At 39.4% G+C, this 21,958-nt stretch overlaps 1 protein-coding gene across 5 annotated transcripts in view; it reads right to left on the bottom strand.

Moving 5' to 3' along the window:
- Positions 1-2,312: 2,312 nt before the first annotated feature.
- Positions 2,313-21,958, bottom strand: part of JPH1 (junctophilin 1) — an 80,266-nt gene continuing 60,620 nt past the window's right edge. For 2 of the 5 annotated variants that reach the window (XM_036887497.2, XM_036887502.2), the window contains exons 4-5: positions 11,132-11,778; positions 2,313-4,894 (exon numbers count right to left, since the gene is read on the bottom strand). In XM_036887497.2, coding sequence (XP_036743392.2) covers positions 4,814-4,894; positions 11,132-11,778 — 728 coding nt within the window. In that variant the 3' untranslated portion in view covers positions 2,313-4,813. The remainder of the gene's footprint in view (positions 4,895-11,131; positions 11,779-21,958) is intronic. The other 3 variants (XM_036887500.2, XM_036887499.2, XM_036887501.2) reach the window with 3 other exon arrangements.

The following is a 21,958-nucleotide window of genomic DNA, read 5'->3' as shown; positions in this document are numbered from 1 at the left end:
CTTTTCAAAGATTGATACATTCTTTACCACAGTAAGTGAACAGCTTTCTCAATCACTAGCTGAGCAAATCTCAGGCCCTCATTTTTGCAATAATTCTGAGTTTACCTAAATCAAACTTAGAATTCAAGAGAACACAAAGGACATTTTATGGAACACTAAGATAAAGTCTCAAAGGAACATCATGATATTTGTCTAAATCTTTTAGGTCTTTTAGGCACTATGTGCAATTACTGGGTTAATCCTAGAGATCAAGTTCATTTATAATGTGCTTCTTGTTCCAAAATACCAAGATATCATTAAGTGCTAAACTTTTGTTAATATTTAGTATTTTATGTTTCCAAAATAAATGTCATATATAAATACCTTACTAAAAGTCATGAAGCAGGAGGATTATAAATACATTATTCAGAACTTGTGGAAATGGGTTCATTCAATCCACACTGCTACCTTGAATTTCATTGTATTTTCCATCTTTTCATGGTCGATGAGTATAACAGTGTGGAATAATGTTAGCAAATACATGGAATGAGAAAGCACAACATTAGTCAGATATGGATTCTGATATAGATTTTTATAACTTTTTGACTGTGTGACTTTGGGCAAGTCATTTAACTGGAGAAAATCTTTCATAGGGGTCTTGTAAGAATCTAATGAGATGCTGATGTGAAAGTTCTTTGCAAAGAAGCAATTGCCGCATATTCTATTATACCACAAATGCCATTTTAGCATTGAGAAGGAACTCTGTGGCCTTTGATTTTTACCATGAGAAAGACTCAGTGATCACCACTGAAGAAAGAACATCACATGACTGGTGGCATAATTAACCTTTACAAAGAGGTCCTCAGTGGGATTGCACTATATTTTTTAATGTTTGAGACACTTACAGAAATTAATTTTTTCCTAGTTTCTCCAGTTAGTAAAAGCTAACATGTGCAAAGCAATTACTATGCACCAGGCAGTGTAGTGAGCCCTTCATGGAAACAAGCTCATCTGTCCTCATAACTACCCTGTGAAGTCAGTGGTATGGTTATGCCCATTTTACAGAGGAGGAAAGTAGGGGGCACAGATTAGGGAAGGATCCACAATCAATCATGACCACAGCCAGAATTTCATCCATATTCAATGCATTGGTCAGTGTTCATTCTATACATTTTGTTATTTTCTCCCACTCCCATAAATCAGACCCCCACAGAGGCTATTCCAGAACGATTAAGTACTTTTCAGTGCTTGTCTGGTTAAGAAGGAAAAGTTGGAAATAGATGATTCACAAATTTGGGGTTATCAAATACAGCCTGCGGAAGTGTTAGTTACACTGTACTGTCAGAAGATGCCATGTTTACAGCCACTAGGAACCTTCCAAAGTGTGGGCTGTAAGCTGTACTGAGTGTATGGCCTGGGGAATCTGCTCACCATGCCTCTTGAAAAAGTTACTGCACTAAAAGGGCATGTAGAATATCTTCCAGATTTCCCAACCACATAGTCTTCACCTCAGCTTTCGCTTCAGCCATCAAAATGTGTGGTTTGGGCATGAAACTGGAATCAATAAACCTTTCTAGCACCCTGTGCTTTCCCTGCCTACTCCAAAACAAGTTTATTCTGTGTTCTGTTCCTATAGAATTTGCTAGGAGATTCATCATTTAAGCTGACAAATCTATTAATACCTAGAAGTGATAACTTTGTGCATTTTGTATATGGGGTATACCTAGGCCCTCAGCAGGACTAATTTGGGAATTTAAAAGCACCATGACAACTCCCTGGGAAGCTGTTTTCAAGAAGGTCCTTTTATTATAGCTCATAGGAAGCCTGCCTTCATGTCTAGCCAGCCTGGGCCAGTGCTGAGCATAGCTTCCAAGGGAGCCCAGGGGCTGGAAATTTGGGTGGCAGCAAGTTTATTCAACTGCACAGTGTGCTTGCACCTCCAGAAGTGTGCCTAAGCAGTAGGGGCCATGGCAACACATTAGTTTATTTGGGGCACAACAGTCAAAAGACTAATTATTTGAAAATACCCATGCAAAAGGGAGATTTACTCCAACTTGGAGTTTTCCTTTAATAGGAGGAGACTTAAAACCTTGGATAAGGCACTAATCCAATTAATTAATGAAGGCACTAAGCAGAGCAATGAATGTATTTTACAAAATTATTTGAAAGGCCCAGGGAGAAAGAAATAATGGTGCAGTATAACAACCTTTTGCTGTGTGGCTGCTTTGAGCATTTTTCACCCACATTTCTATTGTTAAATCTCAGGTCTTTCTTTGAATAACCACCCCCTACAAAAAATTCCATGTAACTCAAGACAGTAATTTACTCACAAAGGAAACACACCTGAAACTTTATTAATAATCAAGTTTTTTTTTTATTAGAGCAGATACAGTTGTGAAAACTGTACATTATACATTTTGGTTTTGAGGATTATAAATAAAGGAACTCACAGGTAGGGAGTTCTTTTTCACAGCAAGAAACTTTAAATAAAGAAAATCATGTTTTATTAAGTACATTGGCAGACTTCATGTGCTGTCCAAAATGTAGAGTACAGTATAACCCATTAGAAAGAGCCTTTCATGTAAAATACAGCTGTGCACATTTTAGAAAAATACCAACAATTTGAGCTTTGTTTTAAAAAAGCTTATAAATCATACATATATTTATAAATGGAACCAACATGCTCACCTTATAAACATATCCTTTAGTTATCTGTTACCCATTATTTCCAAAGCATTATGCATTTTAAATAAACACTTAATAAGATTAAATATTTTATTTTTTAAAAAAATCAGCTTTCCCAGCAATAGAGCTGCAGGGTTAAGAAGGAGCAGTGGGAGTATTGAGACTGACACAGGAATTTAAATGTTTCTTGGGTAAAAACATACTTCCTAAATTTAAAAGTCAAAGCAAAATGTAAAAAATAAGTACATATACAAGTTGAAAATTTCATTTGCTCTCTTCCTGCTTTCTTCTTTATTCCATATTGGTCACACCCAGGATTCTCAACATATTGTACTTCTGTAAAAAATACCACTGGATTACTACCCTGCAGGTGACAAAGCGTTCAGTACACACCTGTGCTAACTTGTGAATAATCTCTTCTGCACTGAAAGGTAGCAAATGAGGTAAAAAGATCTGATTAAACCATGCAGACTGTGAAAATACTTAGGAATAGCTAGCTCCCTCTCCACAATGTAATGTCTTATAGAGATTTAACTGATACCTTTCCTCCCCTGATGTCCTTTTAAATAATTCTTTTTATAAAGACCACGTTGTTTCCATAAGCATGCTTCTGAGTAATAAAGGATAAATTATAAAACGGCCAAAAAAAATCAGATTATGTCAGAATAACAAAGGACTGCAAAAGACAAATATATCAATAAAAATGGCTAAGCCTTTAAAAGGTGAAATAAAATTACAAAAGTACTTTGAAAAACATGAAAGGCATAGAGATGCAACAAAAGCTTTATGCTCTACCTGAATGTATTCGACAAAAAATTTAAGTTGGGAAGAAAAAAAGAAAGAAGAGCAGTTATTAATAGCATCTTGCTTAACTTTAATGGGAATTAACATCGCCACTGACAAGATTTTATTTGGTTGTAAAGTACGTCAGCAATGAAACCGAATCCTTTAGACGCCGATTACTGCAATGCATGCAACATTTTGACTATACTTCTTACAATTCGGTAGCCTGTCAGCTTTTAAAATTTAGCACCTCCTAAGTGCTTAAATAATTCATCTCAGTAATGTTAAAAACATTTAAAACTACTTCCTAGGAAGGTATAATGCCTTGAAATTGCTAAATCCTAGGGATAAATAGCCTTTTACAGGTTTAGGAAGACTAAATGACACGAAAAAAATCATGTATTGCTACCAAAAGAAACACGTCTTCTCTAGGATATTGTTATTCCTTTTCCTCGAGATGCAACAAGTGTTTCATCCGACCAGGACTGCACGCTGTAGATGACTATACATCATATTTAAATCAAGAGCAGAAATGAACACAGTCGTGCACAAGCAAATGCAACGTTCTCTCCTGGGACGTTGCGGTAGATGTCTGAGCAGCAGGTCACGGCCTAAGACTGGTGACTGATGCTGCAGCCTAGGTCTTCTAATGAGATACGGGTGAATGTTGGAACCCCGGCCACAGCAACACAATCCCTCCGCGTGCATTCCTCAGGCAGTCATTTGTTGCCCCAGCTCCCTACTATAAACGTCAGATGGTAAAATAGTAAGGCAGCTGTTGACTTCCATCAAAAAAAAACAACAAAAAAAAACCAAACACGCAGCTCCATACATTTCCAGTTTAGTCACATGCTGCTAGGACAGATGGAGTAGCCAATGCCAATAACTTCGCCGGACGGGGCTGCTTCAGCATATTTTAAAAAAGAATGATTATTAAGTTTTGCTCTCCAACATGGCCTCTTGCTTCAGCTCCCAGAGGACCCCAAAGCCACAAAACTCTCCCAGAAGAACTGAACAGGCCCTCTGGATGCCTTTTCCAAGTCTCGTCTGTCTTGCGATCCCATCCTAATTCCAAGCCTCCTTCCCTGAGTCTGGGTCTGACTGGTGTGTGCCATTTAAAGGGCTGATGACACCACGGCAGAGAACTGTGGGCTAACACCACTAGTTGTCATGACTTCACTGAAGGGTCAAAACAGTTACATCATTAGGTAACTATGTTGAATCACATTCAGGCGCAGCCAAAATTAAAGTGAAGAACAATACGTAGTTGTTAAAAAAAAAAAGTAAATTTGAATATGGGAAAAAAATGTTATATACTGTGATTTGATATAGAAATTAAGGCTATTCTTACCTTTCCTAATTCCAATCAAGTTAGAAAGTGAACAAAAAGAATGGCCAACCCGATATTCAACAGCATGACAAGGACAATCATGACTGAATTAGGGCCCTACAAAGGAAACAGAACAGAACAAGCATAACTCTTCCATGTTAATACAGAGATATAAATTAGATCATAAAACCAATTTCCAAAAATATAAAACCCAGTAGTGGTGTAAATAAGGCATGAATAATGACAGGAGTTCCAAAAGGTATAAACTAAAAACAGCAGTGTTGTATTTAGATGGAGCCATCTCTGAACTTTCACTAAGAAATGAATCTAGTCTTGTTTAAACCTAAAAAAAGTGACTTAAAAACAACCTAGTTCAAAAAAAGACAACAACCTAGTTCATTCATCTCAAAACATCGGGCAACAGTTGAGGTGAGAAACAGTTCCCGTGATGGAGTTAGGAACTAAGGGAAAGTGAATGTGCACTTTTTGTTATTTATGAAGGATTATTCCTTACAAAGGCAGTTAGAAGGTGAGAGTTAAATCTATACGATATTTGAGGCCTCTCAGGAAACATTTAGAAAAAACTCAAAATGAGGTTCTCTGACTCCTGCTTTTCTTGGTCTTTTTAGACACTACCTCCTCAAAGTAAAAACTGCAAGTGGGAAGTTGAACACTTACAGAGATTATTTTACACGCTTCATTTTTCATTTCTATGCTCACAACCACAACATTTCAGAAATCAAGTTGTTTAACAAACCTCAGAATCCTATTTTGATAAATGCTGCTATAATAAATACCAGCCAGGCCAACATACCCAAACTTTACTTGTTGAAATGAACCAACCTTATGACCCATCTTTTCAATCTGCCCATGCTTGGCCATCTTTGTAAGAGACATGACCTTGGTATTTACTATCAAAATAGCATCTAATTTTTTAGCAGTATTAAAAATGTTCGAAACCTGGCCTTCGGGGGTGGGATAGGCTTATTGTTCTTACTTTATGGATGAGGAAACAGATATACTATATTTGAATATCCAATAAGACAACACTGAAACAGTGTTAGAGTCCTCAAATGTAAGGCTGTGGCTTTTTTGGGGGGAGGGATGGTGAAGGAGCAAGACTGGAACTGCCACTGGTCCAGCTCTCACCTCGAAGGGTCTAGCGTTTGGGTCACAAGGAGGTGACCTCCCCAAATGAGGCCCCACCTCCCTGGTAGGGGGCAAAGGGCCCTGTCCTTTGCCCTAACACTCCACATTTTATTGTTATTTCTTGTTTATGGCTGTCTGCTTCCTCACCCAAGTCCCATAGCAGCAGGGCCCTGCTTTGTTCACCACTGGCCCCACACACACGGGTGCATTGCCCAATTTATTGAGACAACCAATGTTTAAGGAAAACCCATCTTCTGGCATTTTTCCAGGTGCTGTGGATGTGGTTATTGAATAGATTAATTTGTTGTGTTAAGTGAACAGCAGAATGATTAGCAAAATCAGGGTGGGGGGAAGGGAAGGGGGTTTAAAAATGGGTACCTTTGAGATAGGGACTATTAGGAAGAAGAAAAACCTTAGTTCCTAAATCCCAAGTAAATGGGAGGAAAGTAAACATTTACTGCAGATCTTTATACATCAGGCAGAGGGCTAAGCATTCCTGTTAGATTATTTTTTCTTCACAAGTGGTTATTCCATTTTACTGAACTTGAGAGGGTTAGTGTCCTGCCCAAGATTATTCAACCAGCTTGAACAAATCCTAGAACTAAAACTTTGTCCACTTCAGAGTTCCATGCTTTTTTTCTATATACCTGCATAGATCTTAGTTTTTAAATAATAGTTTAAAAACAATAAATTCCCATCCAATTCTCTAAAATGGCATTTTCACCTAAATCCACAGCAGCAGAAAAACATCAAACCTTGGTAATAATCAATTGCTTTTTTAGAACAGTTGTATTCTAAGTCAAGGGTCCTAACCTATGCAACTCCTCAATAATGGTTAACTTAGAACATATAAATAATGCAGGAATTCTTGTAACTCAGAAAATAATCGAGATGATCTTTCAACCTCACAACTCAGCATGGACATTAGGAAATCCTAGTACTATTACAAACTTTGATCAGATTTTGCACAGTGTTAGGAATTTTAGGCTCAGTTCTTTTGAGTCATTGAATTTAATGCATAATTCCCAAAGACAGTGATAGGAAAGATGACGGAAAGTATCTGGGGTCAAAACAAAATAATACAGAGTTGAGTGCCTTACAATGGACACAGGTAAAGTGGAATGACATAGGAAACACTTTCAGTGAAACCAACTTCAAAAGCTTAAGAAGTGCCTGAACCTTTAACTCCCATTTCATAAATCCTTATAAGGGTTCCATGAATTCAACCTTTTTGAATTGGCTAGTACTTTGGAGATTATCTATCTATCTATCTATCTATCTATCTATCTATCTATCTATCTATCTATCTATCTATCATCTATCATCTAATGTATTTTGGAGCACATACATATATATTTATCCAATCAGTACAGCTTTACTTATAAAGCTATTTTAAAAGATGACTCAGTGAAGATGAGGGTAAACCAGCAATAAAAAGTTCAAACAGTAAGCAGGTAAAAAATAAATTATGGGGTGCTAGATTTAATAGGAAGATATTAAGATGTGACCTCTGTGTTCTTTAGACACCTAGGCTGAGCACAGAATGGAAAGGTTTAAGGTAAAGTCTTATAAATATGATTGTGGTAGTCAGTTGTAGCTTAAAATAGCAAAATGAAAAAAAAATCAGTCTTGCTTTTCCAGACTGACGGGGACAGGTGTAATAAAAAGCTGGAGCAGGGCAAAGGGCAAGTCTTGAGTGGAAGAAACTTTTAGGCAGTTAGAAAATAAAGTGTAGGACATCAAAAAAAAGTTGTAATTAAAGAAGTTACTCCTTTTTTCTTCAAGAGACTATCACTCTTAAAACTTTGAGGAATTTTCTGCTAAGGAGTCACTATGGTTTGTTAAACCTAAAGCTTCTCTACAAACATATGAAAAGAATAATTTAGCATTAACAGCAAAGCTTCATTATGTTTGTTTACTGGTGTGTGTGTGTGTGTGTGTGTGTGTGTGTGTGTGTGGTTCAAAACTGACAGGAATGCCTTAAGTCTTACAATTCAAAAGAAAGATCAGGTAAATCTCAAAACAAACTTGGAAGCTGTTCAGAATAGTGGTTAAGACAAAAGTGTAGAGGGTAAGATTCTTAATTAGAAGGCCCCTCACAAATTATCTAAAGATCCTCTTCTGGCTCTTACCCAAGCTGACATGTTGCAAATCCCACAAAAATTTCAGTATCACATGGAATGTGTTTCCCTGGAACGTGAGTCTGTGCGCAACCACTGTCCACAGGAGACACACTTCCTGAGGAAGGCTGGGATCTGCCATAGCCTCCCTTCTCTTAGCTCTCATACTCAAGTAGTTAACTTGCTCTAAGTGTTAGCCTGTGTCCCAGATTTTCTGTATTTCTAGAAGATCAATACCCAGGGGGATCCTGAGATGGATTAAAATCTGTTGGAATATTTATGAACTATTCATACTTCAACTAGGACAATGTTGCTTTGTGGGTACTTACTATATGCTACTTTGGTAAGAACTTAATAACTACTAACTCATTTAATCTTCATAATCTTATGAAACAACCTTATGATATAGATACATATGAGGAAACCAAGTCACGTAGAAGTTAGGAAACTTGCCCAAGGTCACACAGCTGGTAAGCAATGCAGCTGGGATGTGAACCCAGGAAATTTGGCACCAGAGTCCACACCCTTAGCCACTAGCCTACACTGTCCAGAACAGTAAGCAGGTTGACCAAAAATCCAGATTCAGTGTAGCCAGCCACCCTACAAATGGTGATTCTGACTCAACCTGGTTCTCTTGGTTTCCCACAAAGTATATTGATTCAGCCTGGTTTTCCCTCAAATGTCTGTTTTAGTGTGAATATTCCTACGGGTTTTCAAGTTATTTATAAGCCTCTAACTTATACAGTGTCTTTACATCTTACATTTGTGTGGAGTACTCCTTTGTTTTAAAAGTTGTTCATTAACTACCTTTATGATGATTTTGTCACTTTCTAACTCCCCGTGAAGGTAACAGTTATGGGGAGTGTGAAGGCAGCTTTCCATTACTATTAGGAAAAGAAGATTAATTGTTAGAATCTTCACATGAGGGGTGAGGGTGTCAAGTCAGTCTTGGCTTCCTGCTGGAACTGCTGTCATTATTCATGTAGTTGCATTATTTATTGCAGCTGTGTTGGTCTTTAAAAATATTTTGGTAATGGGTTTTATAAAGCTGCCTGGCCTCTTTTCTCCCTTGGGGTGTGGAAGGGAACCCCAGAGACCAACATGTGGGCTGGAGGATTCTTGGTTAACTCTTAAGAATCAGACCGTTCCGCACATACATAAAACAGATTTATCAAACATATATTAGTAATGTTTTATAGAATGATGATTACATGTAAAAGCTAGTTTACCTAACCTGATGTGTAGGACACTGGGGCAAATGCTTCCCCTCGTGGAGTTCTGAAAGTAAACTGAACTCCACTACTGGGTACCCACAGGTGTAAACTATATGGCCTTGTATTGTTTGAATTTCCCCCTTGTAAATCAGGCAAGCTAATACTAATGTGTGTGTGAGGCTTTATTAATCTGTGGCTAATAAATGCAGAAAGCCAAATGAGAAGTGAATTATTATACTGAACAAATTCAATAATGATAATACGTGTATTACAGTTAAAGTTTCAGGATACTTAGTGTTAAAATTAAAAAAAATGCATAATGAATAGTCAGTTTCATAAAATAAGTCTGTTTTGAAAACCATTTATCTCCATGAGGCTGTCTCTAAATTAATCCAGCTAATCTGATTACATTTAGATAATTAAGATGAGAATTTGAATATAAAAAGGCCAGTGTTTCTAGATATTAGCAAAATAACAAACCTAAGCAACTACAAACATAAGTTAATTAAAAAGATAAATTTCAATTGTTTAACCCTATGGGTAATTCAAACAGACAAAAGAAACTGATGGTTGTATTATATAGTCTTATCGGCCAAGATTAATAACCTAAATATCTCTCTGCAGTTACTAGTAAATATTGGGTTGAGTACGGCTTCTTCCCTAAGCTCATTTAACATGCAATACCTCTGTTCCAAAGGCATGTGACTAGGTCAATAGGTCAGTTGGTCAATTTTTTAAATCAGTAATTACTTAGCTTCAAGATTTTATAAATTCAACAGATTTTGATAAAATACAAATTCCATATATCATTCAACAAGTCTCATTTGAGGAGGATGTAGTCATTTATCAATAACAAGTTTTCTGGTTGAATGATGGAAACCTTAAATGCTGAAGACTAGTTGATCATAAAACTAGCATCTACCAAGAAACTGAAATTTTAGGAGTGCTTTGAGAAGTTAGAAGACCAAGGTAATTGCTTTAAACAGTGAAAATTGAGTTCTTATCTGGGAAAGCAAAATGTTCTAGCTGTAAAGCTTGATGAAGTAAAATCCAAACTAAGTATTTAGGAGAGGAATTCACAGTACATAGAAAAGATGTCCTTTTGTCTAAAGATGCTGACTGTTGTGGGGGTCAAAAGGAGGGCTGAGAACCTAGGAAATGGTGGTGGAGTCCTCTAGAGCTCTGCCAGTGGCTATTTCCAGCTATTATCTACTGTTACGGGCTGAGTGTTTGTGTCCCTCCAAAATCCGTGTGTTGAAACTCTAATCTCCAATGTGATGGTTTTTGGAGGTGTGGCCTTTGGGAAGGTGATTAGGTCAGGAGGGTGGAGCCCTCATGATGGGATTAGTGTCCTTAGGCAGAGACACAAGAGAGCCTGCTTCTCTTCTCGGCCACGGAAAGACACAGAGAGACAGCCTGTGGTTCAGGAACCAGGAGGGGCTCACCAGACACCAGGTCCACTGAGCCTTGGGGTCTTGGGATTCCCCAGCCTCTGGATCGTGAGACATAAGGTTTGTGATTTAAACCAGTCAGTCTGAGGTACTTTTTGTTTTAGCAGCTTGAACTAAGTCAGCTCCTAGAAAGCTTACAAAGAAGCACTGGTAAAGGCTTGCTAAAGGTGATGCCATAACAAGCTGGGCATGTCTCAACTTGTCAGAAGGAGGTTGAATGTGGGTGGCTGAGTGAACCCGGAGAAATTTCTGCCCGGAGAGCTCTTTGCGGTCCCTAGCTACAATGTACTAACTCTCCTCCACACAGCCTGTGCTCATCAGGACTTTCACCTGCCTGGCTGGCATCAAGAGGGAAGCCACGCTGCGCTATGACCTCAAAGAACCCAAGAGAGAGAGGAAAACCCATGTTGCCCAACTTACTGAATTGGCTTCTTTTTCCGAAGGGCACGAATTGTTGCTTGCTGGATTCTTTGGTATAGCAAGTTCAGACTTCTTAGCTTTTGGCTCAGCTTTGCTTTCTTTGGCAACTGGTTTTGTCACAGACTTAGGGGGACTCCACCTGTTGGATGACGGCTTGTGCACCAGTGCAGAGGAAGACTGGCTTGGCCCTTCATCTTCCTCTGCATCTTCCAGAGGGTGCTGAGGGCCATGCAGTTTCACATAGTAGCCGTGGTACTGAGAATGCAGCTCCCCGTTACTGGGGTTGGGGATGTGGTGGTGGCCAGAGTACCTGGGTGGGGACACAACTGCGCCCACCTCCTTTGCGGGAGCCTTTGACATCAAGGGCTTATTGACAATGGCCATCACCTGCTCATCAGCCACACTCCTTCTGTCTTGGTTGAGTCTTGCCCCTGAGCTGGGGTTCTGCTTCTTTGTGGGCTTTGGAGAGGAGGGCTGGGGAGAGTGGCTTTGTTTGGGACTTGCTTCAGGAGACCTGGGGGGTGTCGTGCCTTTGCGATAAAAATGGGGAGATTCCTTTGGTGTAGGCAGCTTTTCTGGTACCTTTTCTTCTGGATTTTCTTTAGCATCTATACCTTCCTGAAATCTCTGTTTGATATAATCTGGGCCTGGGGAAAAAATTGGCAACAGAAAGGAAGATGATACAATGAAAATCAGGCAAAAGGCTTGTTCCCCATGATTACCTACATGTAATTCTGCTTAGCCAAATTAGTCATCTTTTCTTTTCTTTTACATATTTTTACAGGGCTTTTAGCATGAGTACATTTCATCCCAGGGGAAAAGACTATTGCTTAAAAAGTGATTTTAAGTTAATATTTACCATTATTTATACGATCTGGACAGCCATAACTAACAGCCCTGACCTCCCGAATAATTGCATTGTTCCTGCTTGTTTGCAGAACACGACATGAGAATCATGTTGATGGTGCACTGGTGACAATACTATGATTAATTTGTGTGTCCATAATTATGTGGCATAACTATAATACAAGGTATACGCTCATATAAGGAAAGAAACAGACTCTTATTTATTAAAATATTTAAATCAGTATTTAATAAAGTATCTGTAATAAGAGGAGAACTTACAGGTAACATATTTTTAATGCTCCATCACCAAAGGATCATTTAAACTCCATAGGTAGGTGTAGTTTCTGTGGTTTAGGTTGCATGTAACAGAATGACTTACATGGAATTCTTTCAGTGTGGATTTACATTGGTAGTGTGGCTGTGGGCATGAAGTCAAGACAAGGCTGTCGTCTTTGACTCTGTAGTCTCAGGATTTTATTTCCTTTTCCTGAATATCTTAGGATTGTTTAAAACAATCATATGCTAATTTTATAAATGGGGAAACTTTCACTTTAAAAAAGGGACCCTAGAGCAATATTTTATGGGGAGATATCAGGGAATGAGGAGTACAGAAACAGATCACGAGGGGGAGCCAAGATGGCGGCGTGAGTAGAGCAGCAGAAATCTCCCAAAACCACATATATTTTTGAAAATACAACAAATACAACTCTTCCTAAAAGAGAGACCAGAAGACACAGGACAACAGCCAGACTACATCCACACCTGTGAGAACCCAGCACCTCGCGAAGGGGGTAAGATACAAGCTGTGGCCCAGCGGGACCCGAGCACCCCCCAGCTCCCGGCGGGAGGAGAGGAGTCGGAGCAGGGAGGGAGAGGGAGCCCAGGACTGCTAAACACCCATCCCTAGCCATCTGCACCAGAGCAGAGACACAGTGCATGCGTGGGGTGCTGGAAACTAGGGAAACAGGACAGTAAGACCTGTGAGTGGGTCCCTGCAGCCGGCGCCCCTGGGACAAAGAAAAGCGAGTGAGTTTTGAAAGTCTTCAAGGGACAGGGATCCCACAGCTGGACGGAAGCGCCCTGGGACACTTAGCCAGCAGCGGGAATCCCAGGGAACTCTGGGCACCCTAACCCCCTGGACAGCAGGGCAGCTTGGAGGCCCCTCACAGAGATAAACAGCCTCTGGGCCATTTGCCCTCCAAAGCGGCTCCACCAAATCAGAGCAGCAGCCCGAGGCAGGCCATGCCCACAACAACCGCGGAGCTAAACTCCATAGCGGCTGGGCAAGAATCAGAAGCCCCATCTGCGTGCAGCGGCCCAGCACAAGCTGCTAGGGGTCACTGTTCTCCCAGGAGAGGAGGGCCACAAACCAACAAGAAGGGACGTTCTCCCAGCCATCACTTGCGCCAGCTCTGCAAACTATCTCTATCGCCATGAAAAGGCAAAAGAATTTGATACAGACCAAAATCACAGCCCCTGAGAAGGAGATAGACCTAACCAGTCTTCCTGAAAAAGAATTCAAAATAAAAATCATAAACATGCTGACGGAGCTGCAGAGATATTATACAAGAGCTAAGGGATGATGTCTGGAGGGAGATTACAGAAGTGAAACAATCTCTGGAAGGATTTATAAGCAGAAGGGATAAGATGCAAGAGGCCATTGATGGAATAGAAACCAGAGAACAGGAACGCATAGAAGCTGACGCAGAGAGAGCTAAAAGGATCTCCAGGAATGAAACAATATTAAGAGAACTGTGTTACCAATCCAAAAGGAACAATATCCGCATTATAGGAGTACCAGAAGAAGAAGAGAGATAAAAAGGGATAGAAAGTGTCTTTGAAGAAATAATTGCTGAGAACTTCCCCAAACTGGGGGAGGAAATAGTTGCTCAGACTATGGAAGCACAGAGAAATCCCAACAGAAGGGACCCAAAGAGGACAACACCAAGACATATAATAATTAAAATGGCAAAGATCAAGGACAAGGACAGAGGATTAAAGGCAGCCAGAGAGAGAAAAAAGGTCACCTACAAAGGAAAACCCATCAGGCTATCATCAGACTTCTCAACAGAAAACTTACAGGCCAGAAGAGAATGGCATGATATATTTAATGCAATGAAACAGAAGGGCCTTGAACCAAGGATACTGTATCCAGCACGATTATCATTTAAATATGAAGGAGGGACTAAACAATTCCAAGAAAAGCAAAAGTTGAGGGAATTTGCCTCCCACAAACCACCTCTACAGGGTATTTTAGAGGGACTGCTCTAGATGGGAGTACTCCTAAAAAGAGCACAGAACAAAACACCCAACATATGAAGAATGGAGGAGGAGGAATAAGAAGGGAGAGAAATAATCATCAGACTGTGTTTATTATAGCTCAATAAGCGAGTTAAGTTAGACAGTAAGGTAGTAAAGAAGCTAACCTTGAACCTTTGTAACCACGAATCTAAAGCCTGCAATGGCAATAAGAACATATCTTTCAATAATCACCCTAAATGTAAATGGACTGAATGCACCAATCAAAAGACAAAGAGTCACTGAATGGATAAAAGAACAAGACCCATCTATATGCGGCTTACAAGAGACTCACCTCAAACCCAAAGACATGCACAGATTAAAAGTCAAGGGTTGGAGAAAGATATTTCATGCAAACAACAAGGAGAAAAAAGCAGGTGTTGCAATACTAGTATCAGACATAATAGACTTCAAAACAAAGAAAGTAACAAGAGATAAAGAAGGACATTACATAATGATAAAGGGCTCAGTCGAACAAGTGGATATAACCATTATAAACATATATGCACCCAATACAGGAGCACCAATATATGTGAAACAAATACTAACAGAATTTAAGGAGGAAATAGAAGGCAATGCATTCATTATGGGAGACTTTAACACACCACTTATTCCAAAGGACAGATACACCAGACAGAAAATAAGTAAGGACACAGAGGCACTGAACAACACACTAGAACAGATGGACCTAATAGACATCTATAGAACTCTACATCCAAAAGCAACAGGATACACATTCTTCTCAAGTCCACATGGAACATTCTCCAGAATAGACCACATACTAGGCCACAAAAAGAGCCTCAGTAAATTCCAAAAGATTGAAATCCTACCAACCAACTTCTCAGACCACAAAGGTATAAAACTAGAAATAAATTGTACAAAGAAAGCAAAAAGGCCCACAAACACATGGAGACTTAACAACATGCTCCTAAATAATCAATGGATCAACGACCAAATCAAAATGGAGATCCAGCAATATATCGAAACAAATGACAACAACAACACAAAGCCCCAACTTCTGTGGGATGCAGCAAAAGTAGTCTTAAGAGGAAAGTATATAGCAATCCAGGCATATTTAAAGAAGGAAGAACAATCCCAAATAATAGTCTAATGTCACAATTATCAAAATTGGAAAAAGAAGAACAAATGAGGCCTAAGGTCAGCAGACGGAGGGACAGAATAAAGATCAGAGAAGAAATAAATAAAATTGAGAAGAATAAGACAATAGAAAAAAATCAATGAAACCAAGAGCTGGTTCTTCAAGAAAATAAACAAAATAGACAAGCCTCTAGCCAGACTTATTAAGAGAAAAAGAGAGTCAACACACATCAACAGAATCAGAAATGAGAAAGGAAAAATCATGAAGGACTCCACAGAAATACAAAGAATTATTAGAGAATACTATGAAAACCTATATTCTAACAAGCTGGAAAACCTAGGAGAAATGGACAACTTCCTAGAAAAATACAACCTTCCAAGACCGACCCAGAAAGAAACAGAAAATCTAAACAGACCAATTACGAGCAAAGAAATTGAAGCGGTAATCAAAAAACTACCCAAGAACAAAACCCCCGGGCCAGATGGATTCACCTCAGAATTTTATCAGACATACAGAGAAGACATAATACCCATTCTCCTTATAGTTTTCCAAAAAATAGAAGAGGAGGGAATACTCTTAAACTCATTCTATGAAGCCAACATCACGCTAATACCAAAACCAGGCAAAGACTCCACCAAAAAAAAAAGAAAACTACAGACCAATATCCCTGATGAACGCAGATGCAAAAATACTCAGCAAAATATTAGCAAACCAAATTCAAAAATACTTCAAAACGATCATACACCATGACCAAGTGGGATTCATCCCAGGGATGCAAGGATGGTACAACATTCGAAAATCCATCAACATCATCCACCACATCAACAAAAGAAGGACAAAAACCACATGATCATCTCCATAGATGCTGAAAAAGCATTACACAAAATTCAACATCCATTCATGATAAAAACTCTCAGCAAAATGGGCATAGAGGGCAAGTACGTCAACATAATAAAAGCCATATATGATAAACCCACAGCCAACATCCTACTGAACAGCGAGAGGCTGAAAGCTTTTCCTCTGAGATCGGGAACAGGACAGGGATGCCCACTCTCCCCACTGTATTCAACACAGTACTGGAGGTCCTAGCCATGGCAATCAGACAAAACAAAGAAATACAAGGAATCCAGATTGGTAAAGAAGAAGTCAAACTGTCACTATTTGCAGATGACATGATATTGTACATAAAAAACCCTAAAGACTCCAATCCAAAACTACTAGAACTAATATGGGAATTCAGCAAAGTTGCAGGATACAAAATTAACACACAGAAATCTGTGGCTTTCCTATACGCTAACAGTAAACTAATTGAAAGAGAAATCAGGAAAACAATTCCATTCACTATAGCATCAAAAAGAATAAAATACCTAGGAATAAACCTAACCAAGGAAGTGAAAGACCTATACCCTGAAAACTACAAGACACTCTTAAGAGAAATTAAAGAGGACACTAACAAATGGAAACTCATCCCATGCTCCTGGCTAGGAAGAATTAATATCGTCAAAATGGCCATCCTGCCCAAAGCAATATACAGATTCGATGCAATCCCTATCAAATTACCAACAGCATTCTTCAATGAACTGGAACAAATAGTCAAAAATTCATATGGAACCACCAAAGACCCCGAATAGCCAAAGCAATCCTGAGAAGGAAGAATAAAGTAGGGGGGATCTTGCTCCCCAACTTCAAGCTCTACTACAAAGCCACATTAATCAAGACAATTTGGTACTGGCACAAGAACAGAGCCACAGACCAGTGGAACAGGTTAGAGACTCCAAACATTAACCCAAACATATATGCCCAATTAATATGTGATAAAGGAGCTATGGACATACAATGGGGAAATGACAGTCTTTTCAACAGATGGTGCTGGCAAAGCTGGACAGCTACGTGTAAGAGAATGAAACTGGATCACTGTCTAACCCCATACACAAAAGCAAATTCAAAATGGATCAAAGACCTGAATGTAAGTCATGAAACCATAAAACTCCTAGAAAAAAACAAAGGCAAAAATCTCATGGACATAAACATGAGTGACTTCTTCATGAACATATCTCCCCGGGCAAGGGAAACAAAAGCAAAAATGAACAAGTGGGACTATATCAAGCTAAAAAGCTTCTGTACAGCAAAGGACATCATCAATAGAAAAAAAAGGTATCCTACAGTATGGGAGAATATATTCATAAATGACAGATCCGATAAAGGGTTGACATCCAAAATGCATAAAGAGCTCACACACCTCAACAAACAAAAAGCAAATAATCCAATTAAAAAATGGGCAGACTACTTGAATAGACAGTTCTCTAAAGAAGAAATTCAGATGGCCAGCAGACAAATGAAAAGATGCTCTACATCGCTTGTCATCAGAGAAATGCAAATTAAAACCACAATGAGATATCACCTCACACCAGTAAGGATCGCCATCATTGAAAAGACAAACAACAACAAATGTTGGCGAGGTTGTGGAGAAAGGGGAACCCTCCTACACTGCTGGTGGGAATGTAAATTAGTTCAACCATCGTGGAAAGCAGTATGGAGGTTCCTCAAAATGCTCAAAATAGAAATACCATTTGACCCAGGAATTCCACTTCTAGGAATTTATCCTAAGAATGCAGCACTCAAGTTTGAAAAAGACAGATGCACCCCTATGTTTATCACTGCTCTATTTACAATAGCCAAGATATGGAAGCAACCTAAATGTCCATCAGTAGATGAATGGATAACGAAGAGGTGGTACATATACACAATGGAATATTACTCAGCCATAAGAAGAAAACAGATCCTACCATTTGCAACAACACGGATGGAGCTAGAGGGTAGTATGCTCAGTGAAATAAGCCAGGTGGAGAAAGACAAGTACCAAATGATTTCATTCATATGTGGACTATAAGAACAAAGAAAAACTGAAGGAACAAAACAGCAGCAGAATCACAGAACCCAAGGATGGACTAACAGTTACCAAAGGGAAAGGGACTGGGGAGGATGGGTGGGAGGGGAGGGATAAGGGCGGGGAAAAAGAAAGAGGGCATTACGATTAGCATGTATAGTGTGGGGGGGGCAAGGGGAGAGCTGTGCAACACAGAGAAGACAAGTAGTGATTTTACAGCATCTTACTACGCTGATGGACAGTGACTGTGAAGGGGTATGTGGGGGGGACTTGGTGAAGGGGGAGCCTAGTAAACATAATGTTCTTCATGTAATTGTAGATTAATGATACCAAAATTAAAAAAAAAAAAAGAAACAGATCACATGCCACAAGATGGTACAGGCTGCAAGAGCTTAAGGATGTCAGTGGTCCAGGAAGGATGACTCTGGGGCTTTCAGAGATGGGGCCCCAGGGGAGTGCCCTCCTCTATAATGTGGTCATGTACGTCCTTGGCTACACTACTCCACTCATCAGCCGCTTTCACCAGGTAAAGTCAAGGTCACACGGTTAACGTTCGCCCGCTTCTCTGCAAATGAGCAGGAGCTGACAATGTCATTTCTCCAGTGTATGGGGAAAAACTACCCCTCCAAATTGCCTACAGGAGTTGACCAGCTTCTGTCAACTCCACAGCATTATATTTGTTTACTTTCCTTCCTGCCCTCCGCTCCCACCCCTCACCTCAAACTAGCCTAATAGATTTTCAGAGAAGCTAAAGAACAATTATCCTTCACTGTTAAAAATATATAATGCTTACTTATACTTCTAATTGCTCTTCCCGTGGTGGTCTGAGCAGTAATTTACTGTTATGAGACTGTTGTTTATTATACAAGGTATTTTCCAAGATTTAAAGCCTCACCAAAATCCTAGGAAGCAGATGCTATTCCCAATTTTCCTGATGTGGAAATAGTTGTAGCAACTGAAAAACCCAGAGTCACATAGCTTCTGTGTATCTTTACAATAACACATAAACAAAATAAAATGTAGCATTTTAAGCCCAGAAGTGAGGATTCCCAAGGACCCAAAATTATAGGTTGTACTCGGGGCCAAAAACATACTAGTATTATCCCAGGTTGCATCCTTCAGGAGGTAAAGCCACCCCTCAGGATTCCAATTTCCCAAACGGGATAAGATCACTTGTCAACCATTGAGATTTCCTTTCTAAATTGGGTTAACCCCCTTTCTCCTTTTAAAATTGGCAATATTCGTTCAAATCCTCCATCAAAAAAGCAGTGTGAATTCTTGCCCCACAGAAAAGTGTCCCCACTTGAGTGATGAAACGGGGCAACTGCAGACATTCCAGCCGGGTTATTTTCTGTTTCTCAATCTCTTTGGTGCTGTGACTGAGATGTTCCATGAAGAGAAGCAGCAGCACCAGGAAGTGAAGTTCTTCCCCAACAGATGTGCCCGTTTTTAAAACCCATTAAGGTCATTTATGTTGGTCTTTCATGGGAGAAGAGCTTCATTGTCCTACTGCAGATATATTTTTATAAAACACCGCCTCCTCTTCTCTGATAAAGGATAGTATCTGATAGGAGTTTGAGGCGGTATGTTGCTTACATACTTCTCTCTTACCCTTCCACACCAAATTTTTATTTATGCTTCACTATTGTTCAATTTTATAGCACTACCGAAATCCCCATCTGGGTAGGTAGTGAACATACTGTGCAAAGATAGTCAAGATTCTTAGAGCCAATGGATTTTTAATTAGAGCCAAATAATTCTGAAACACAAATTACAAAGTACATTTAATGTCTTCAATCTAAGGGGTAAGATAGAAAGATTTGCAAAAATATCTGGTACTTAAGATTAAGGCACATAAAAACTTAAATACACATACAGAAAAGAGTAGAGAAAAAAAATAGCCTCTGGCCAACATGATTTAGCTATTCTCAAAGTTGGAAGGGAAAGATACAGTCATTGAACCATGAGAAATAAAGGTATCACAAAGCCCATGTGCTTCATTTTGAAAATGTGAGACTGTAACAGTGAGGCCTACAAATTCAGGAATTATCTGGGTGACCTTTGGCCCCACCTGCCTGTACACTGCAGAAAGCAGATTGGAAGCAGAAGTGGGAGCCGCTTTGACAGATCCCAACACAAGTGGTAAATGCCAGCAAAGAATGAGACTGAGGAATCATTAACAGCTACAAGAGACTGTTTATTGGGGATGAGTTGGGGAACTCAGGTGATTCAGTAATAATGGGGCCAAGAAAAGTTGTTTTTTAAATGATATGTTTTAGTTATCTAGAAAAAGAACAAACCCTATAATACTTGAATGCAAAGCACATTTTAAAATGCTTTCTGTAGATAGTAAATAGAACTCTCTCAACTCTAAACAGGCCAAGTTGAGAGTGATGTGGCCATTGGAGGAATTCATATTAATGGACTTAGGAAGTTGTATTTTGGATTCTATTGAATGTATTTATTTTTATTAACTCTCAAATACCAGTCTAATCGTTATTTTAGATCTTTGGAAATCTGGTGTGCTGCATTTTTGTACATGTATTCCTATCCCAGATGCAGTAGGAAAGGCATTTATTTCTTCTGTGATTTACTTGTACCCCTCTCCTAAGATACATTTTTCAGGCACTTCCATTCAGATTTATCTACAGGTTTCTGATGATATTCACAATCTGTTGAGTTCAAAGAATTTATTAGAATGGTGGAAGTACATTCTAGCACTGAGTTTCATATTTAAAAAATTGAGTTTAATTATGCATTAAAAAATGGCTGGTTAAGGGAATAAATGTACTCCAAAGTTAGTGGCTCCATATCTGCTGCCTATCAGAGGTGTTGGGGGTGTGATTTCCAGAGATTTTGATTTAATAAGTATGAATCAAAGCCCAGAAATCCTGATGTTTAACATATGCTCCAGGTGATTCTAATGTAGCCAGTAGGCATTTAAAAGCAAGCAAAACAAATGTTGACTTAGAGGTGGAGCCTTACATGACTGTGCTCAGTTAGAAATGGTTACAACACGGCACAGTCATATGGGGAGTGGCCAGCTAAACAAGGATACACAGTTAGATGTTCCAGAGTAAGACTGAATGCTTTTTAAACAAGACATTTTATACAATGCACAGCACAAGTTTTTCCTGGACTATTTTTCTTGGAAGGTACATGTTTTGCCTGCTACTTGTTCTGTGGACTAATGTGTGTCAGTGTAGCAATGCCAGCAGCATAAAGCTGATGAGATGCAGCAGTTCATTAAAAAGCCTAGTCAGAATATTGCCAGGAAGGAAAATGATGACAAGTGTTGAGAGCTGTTGCAGTCAGCATTTTCATGGACAGCACGTATGACTCCTAAGGGATTTTTTCACTTGGGGCTTCATATTGGGATGAAGTCACATACAAGACACCTGCACACTGACATGCCACACAACATGGAACATTCAGCACACGTCACCCGCCAACATGGGAAGGTGACTTGTTATAGTTGGCATGAAGGCTCTGAACAGATATGGCAGCAGCGGGATGTGCAACTAGTCCACAGGTGAGCCTTGGTGGGCGGGCTGTGGGTCAGAGGGACCATGAAGATTCCCCCAAACAGCTGTCTACATGGGTAGTGCTGATAGCAAATGCTTTGTAGCAACATCAGAAGGCATTAAATAGAAATTAGATATTTTCTATAGAGACTGCCAATCAGCAAAAGAGGACC

The sequence above is a fragment of the Manis pentadactyla genome, chromosome 3, assembly GCF_030020395.1.
Source record: "Manis pentadactyla isolate mManPen7 chromosome 3, mManPen7.hap1, whole genome shotgun sequence".
NCBI lineage: Eukaryota > Metazoa > Chordata > Mammalia > Pholidota > Manidae > Manis > Manis pentadactyla.
The sequence above is the reverse complement of the archived record's forward strand: the minus strand, read 5'-3'. Positions and strand labels throughout refer to the sequence as shown.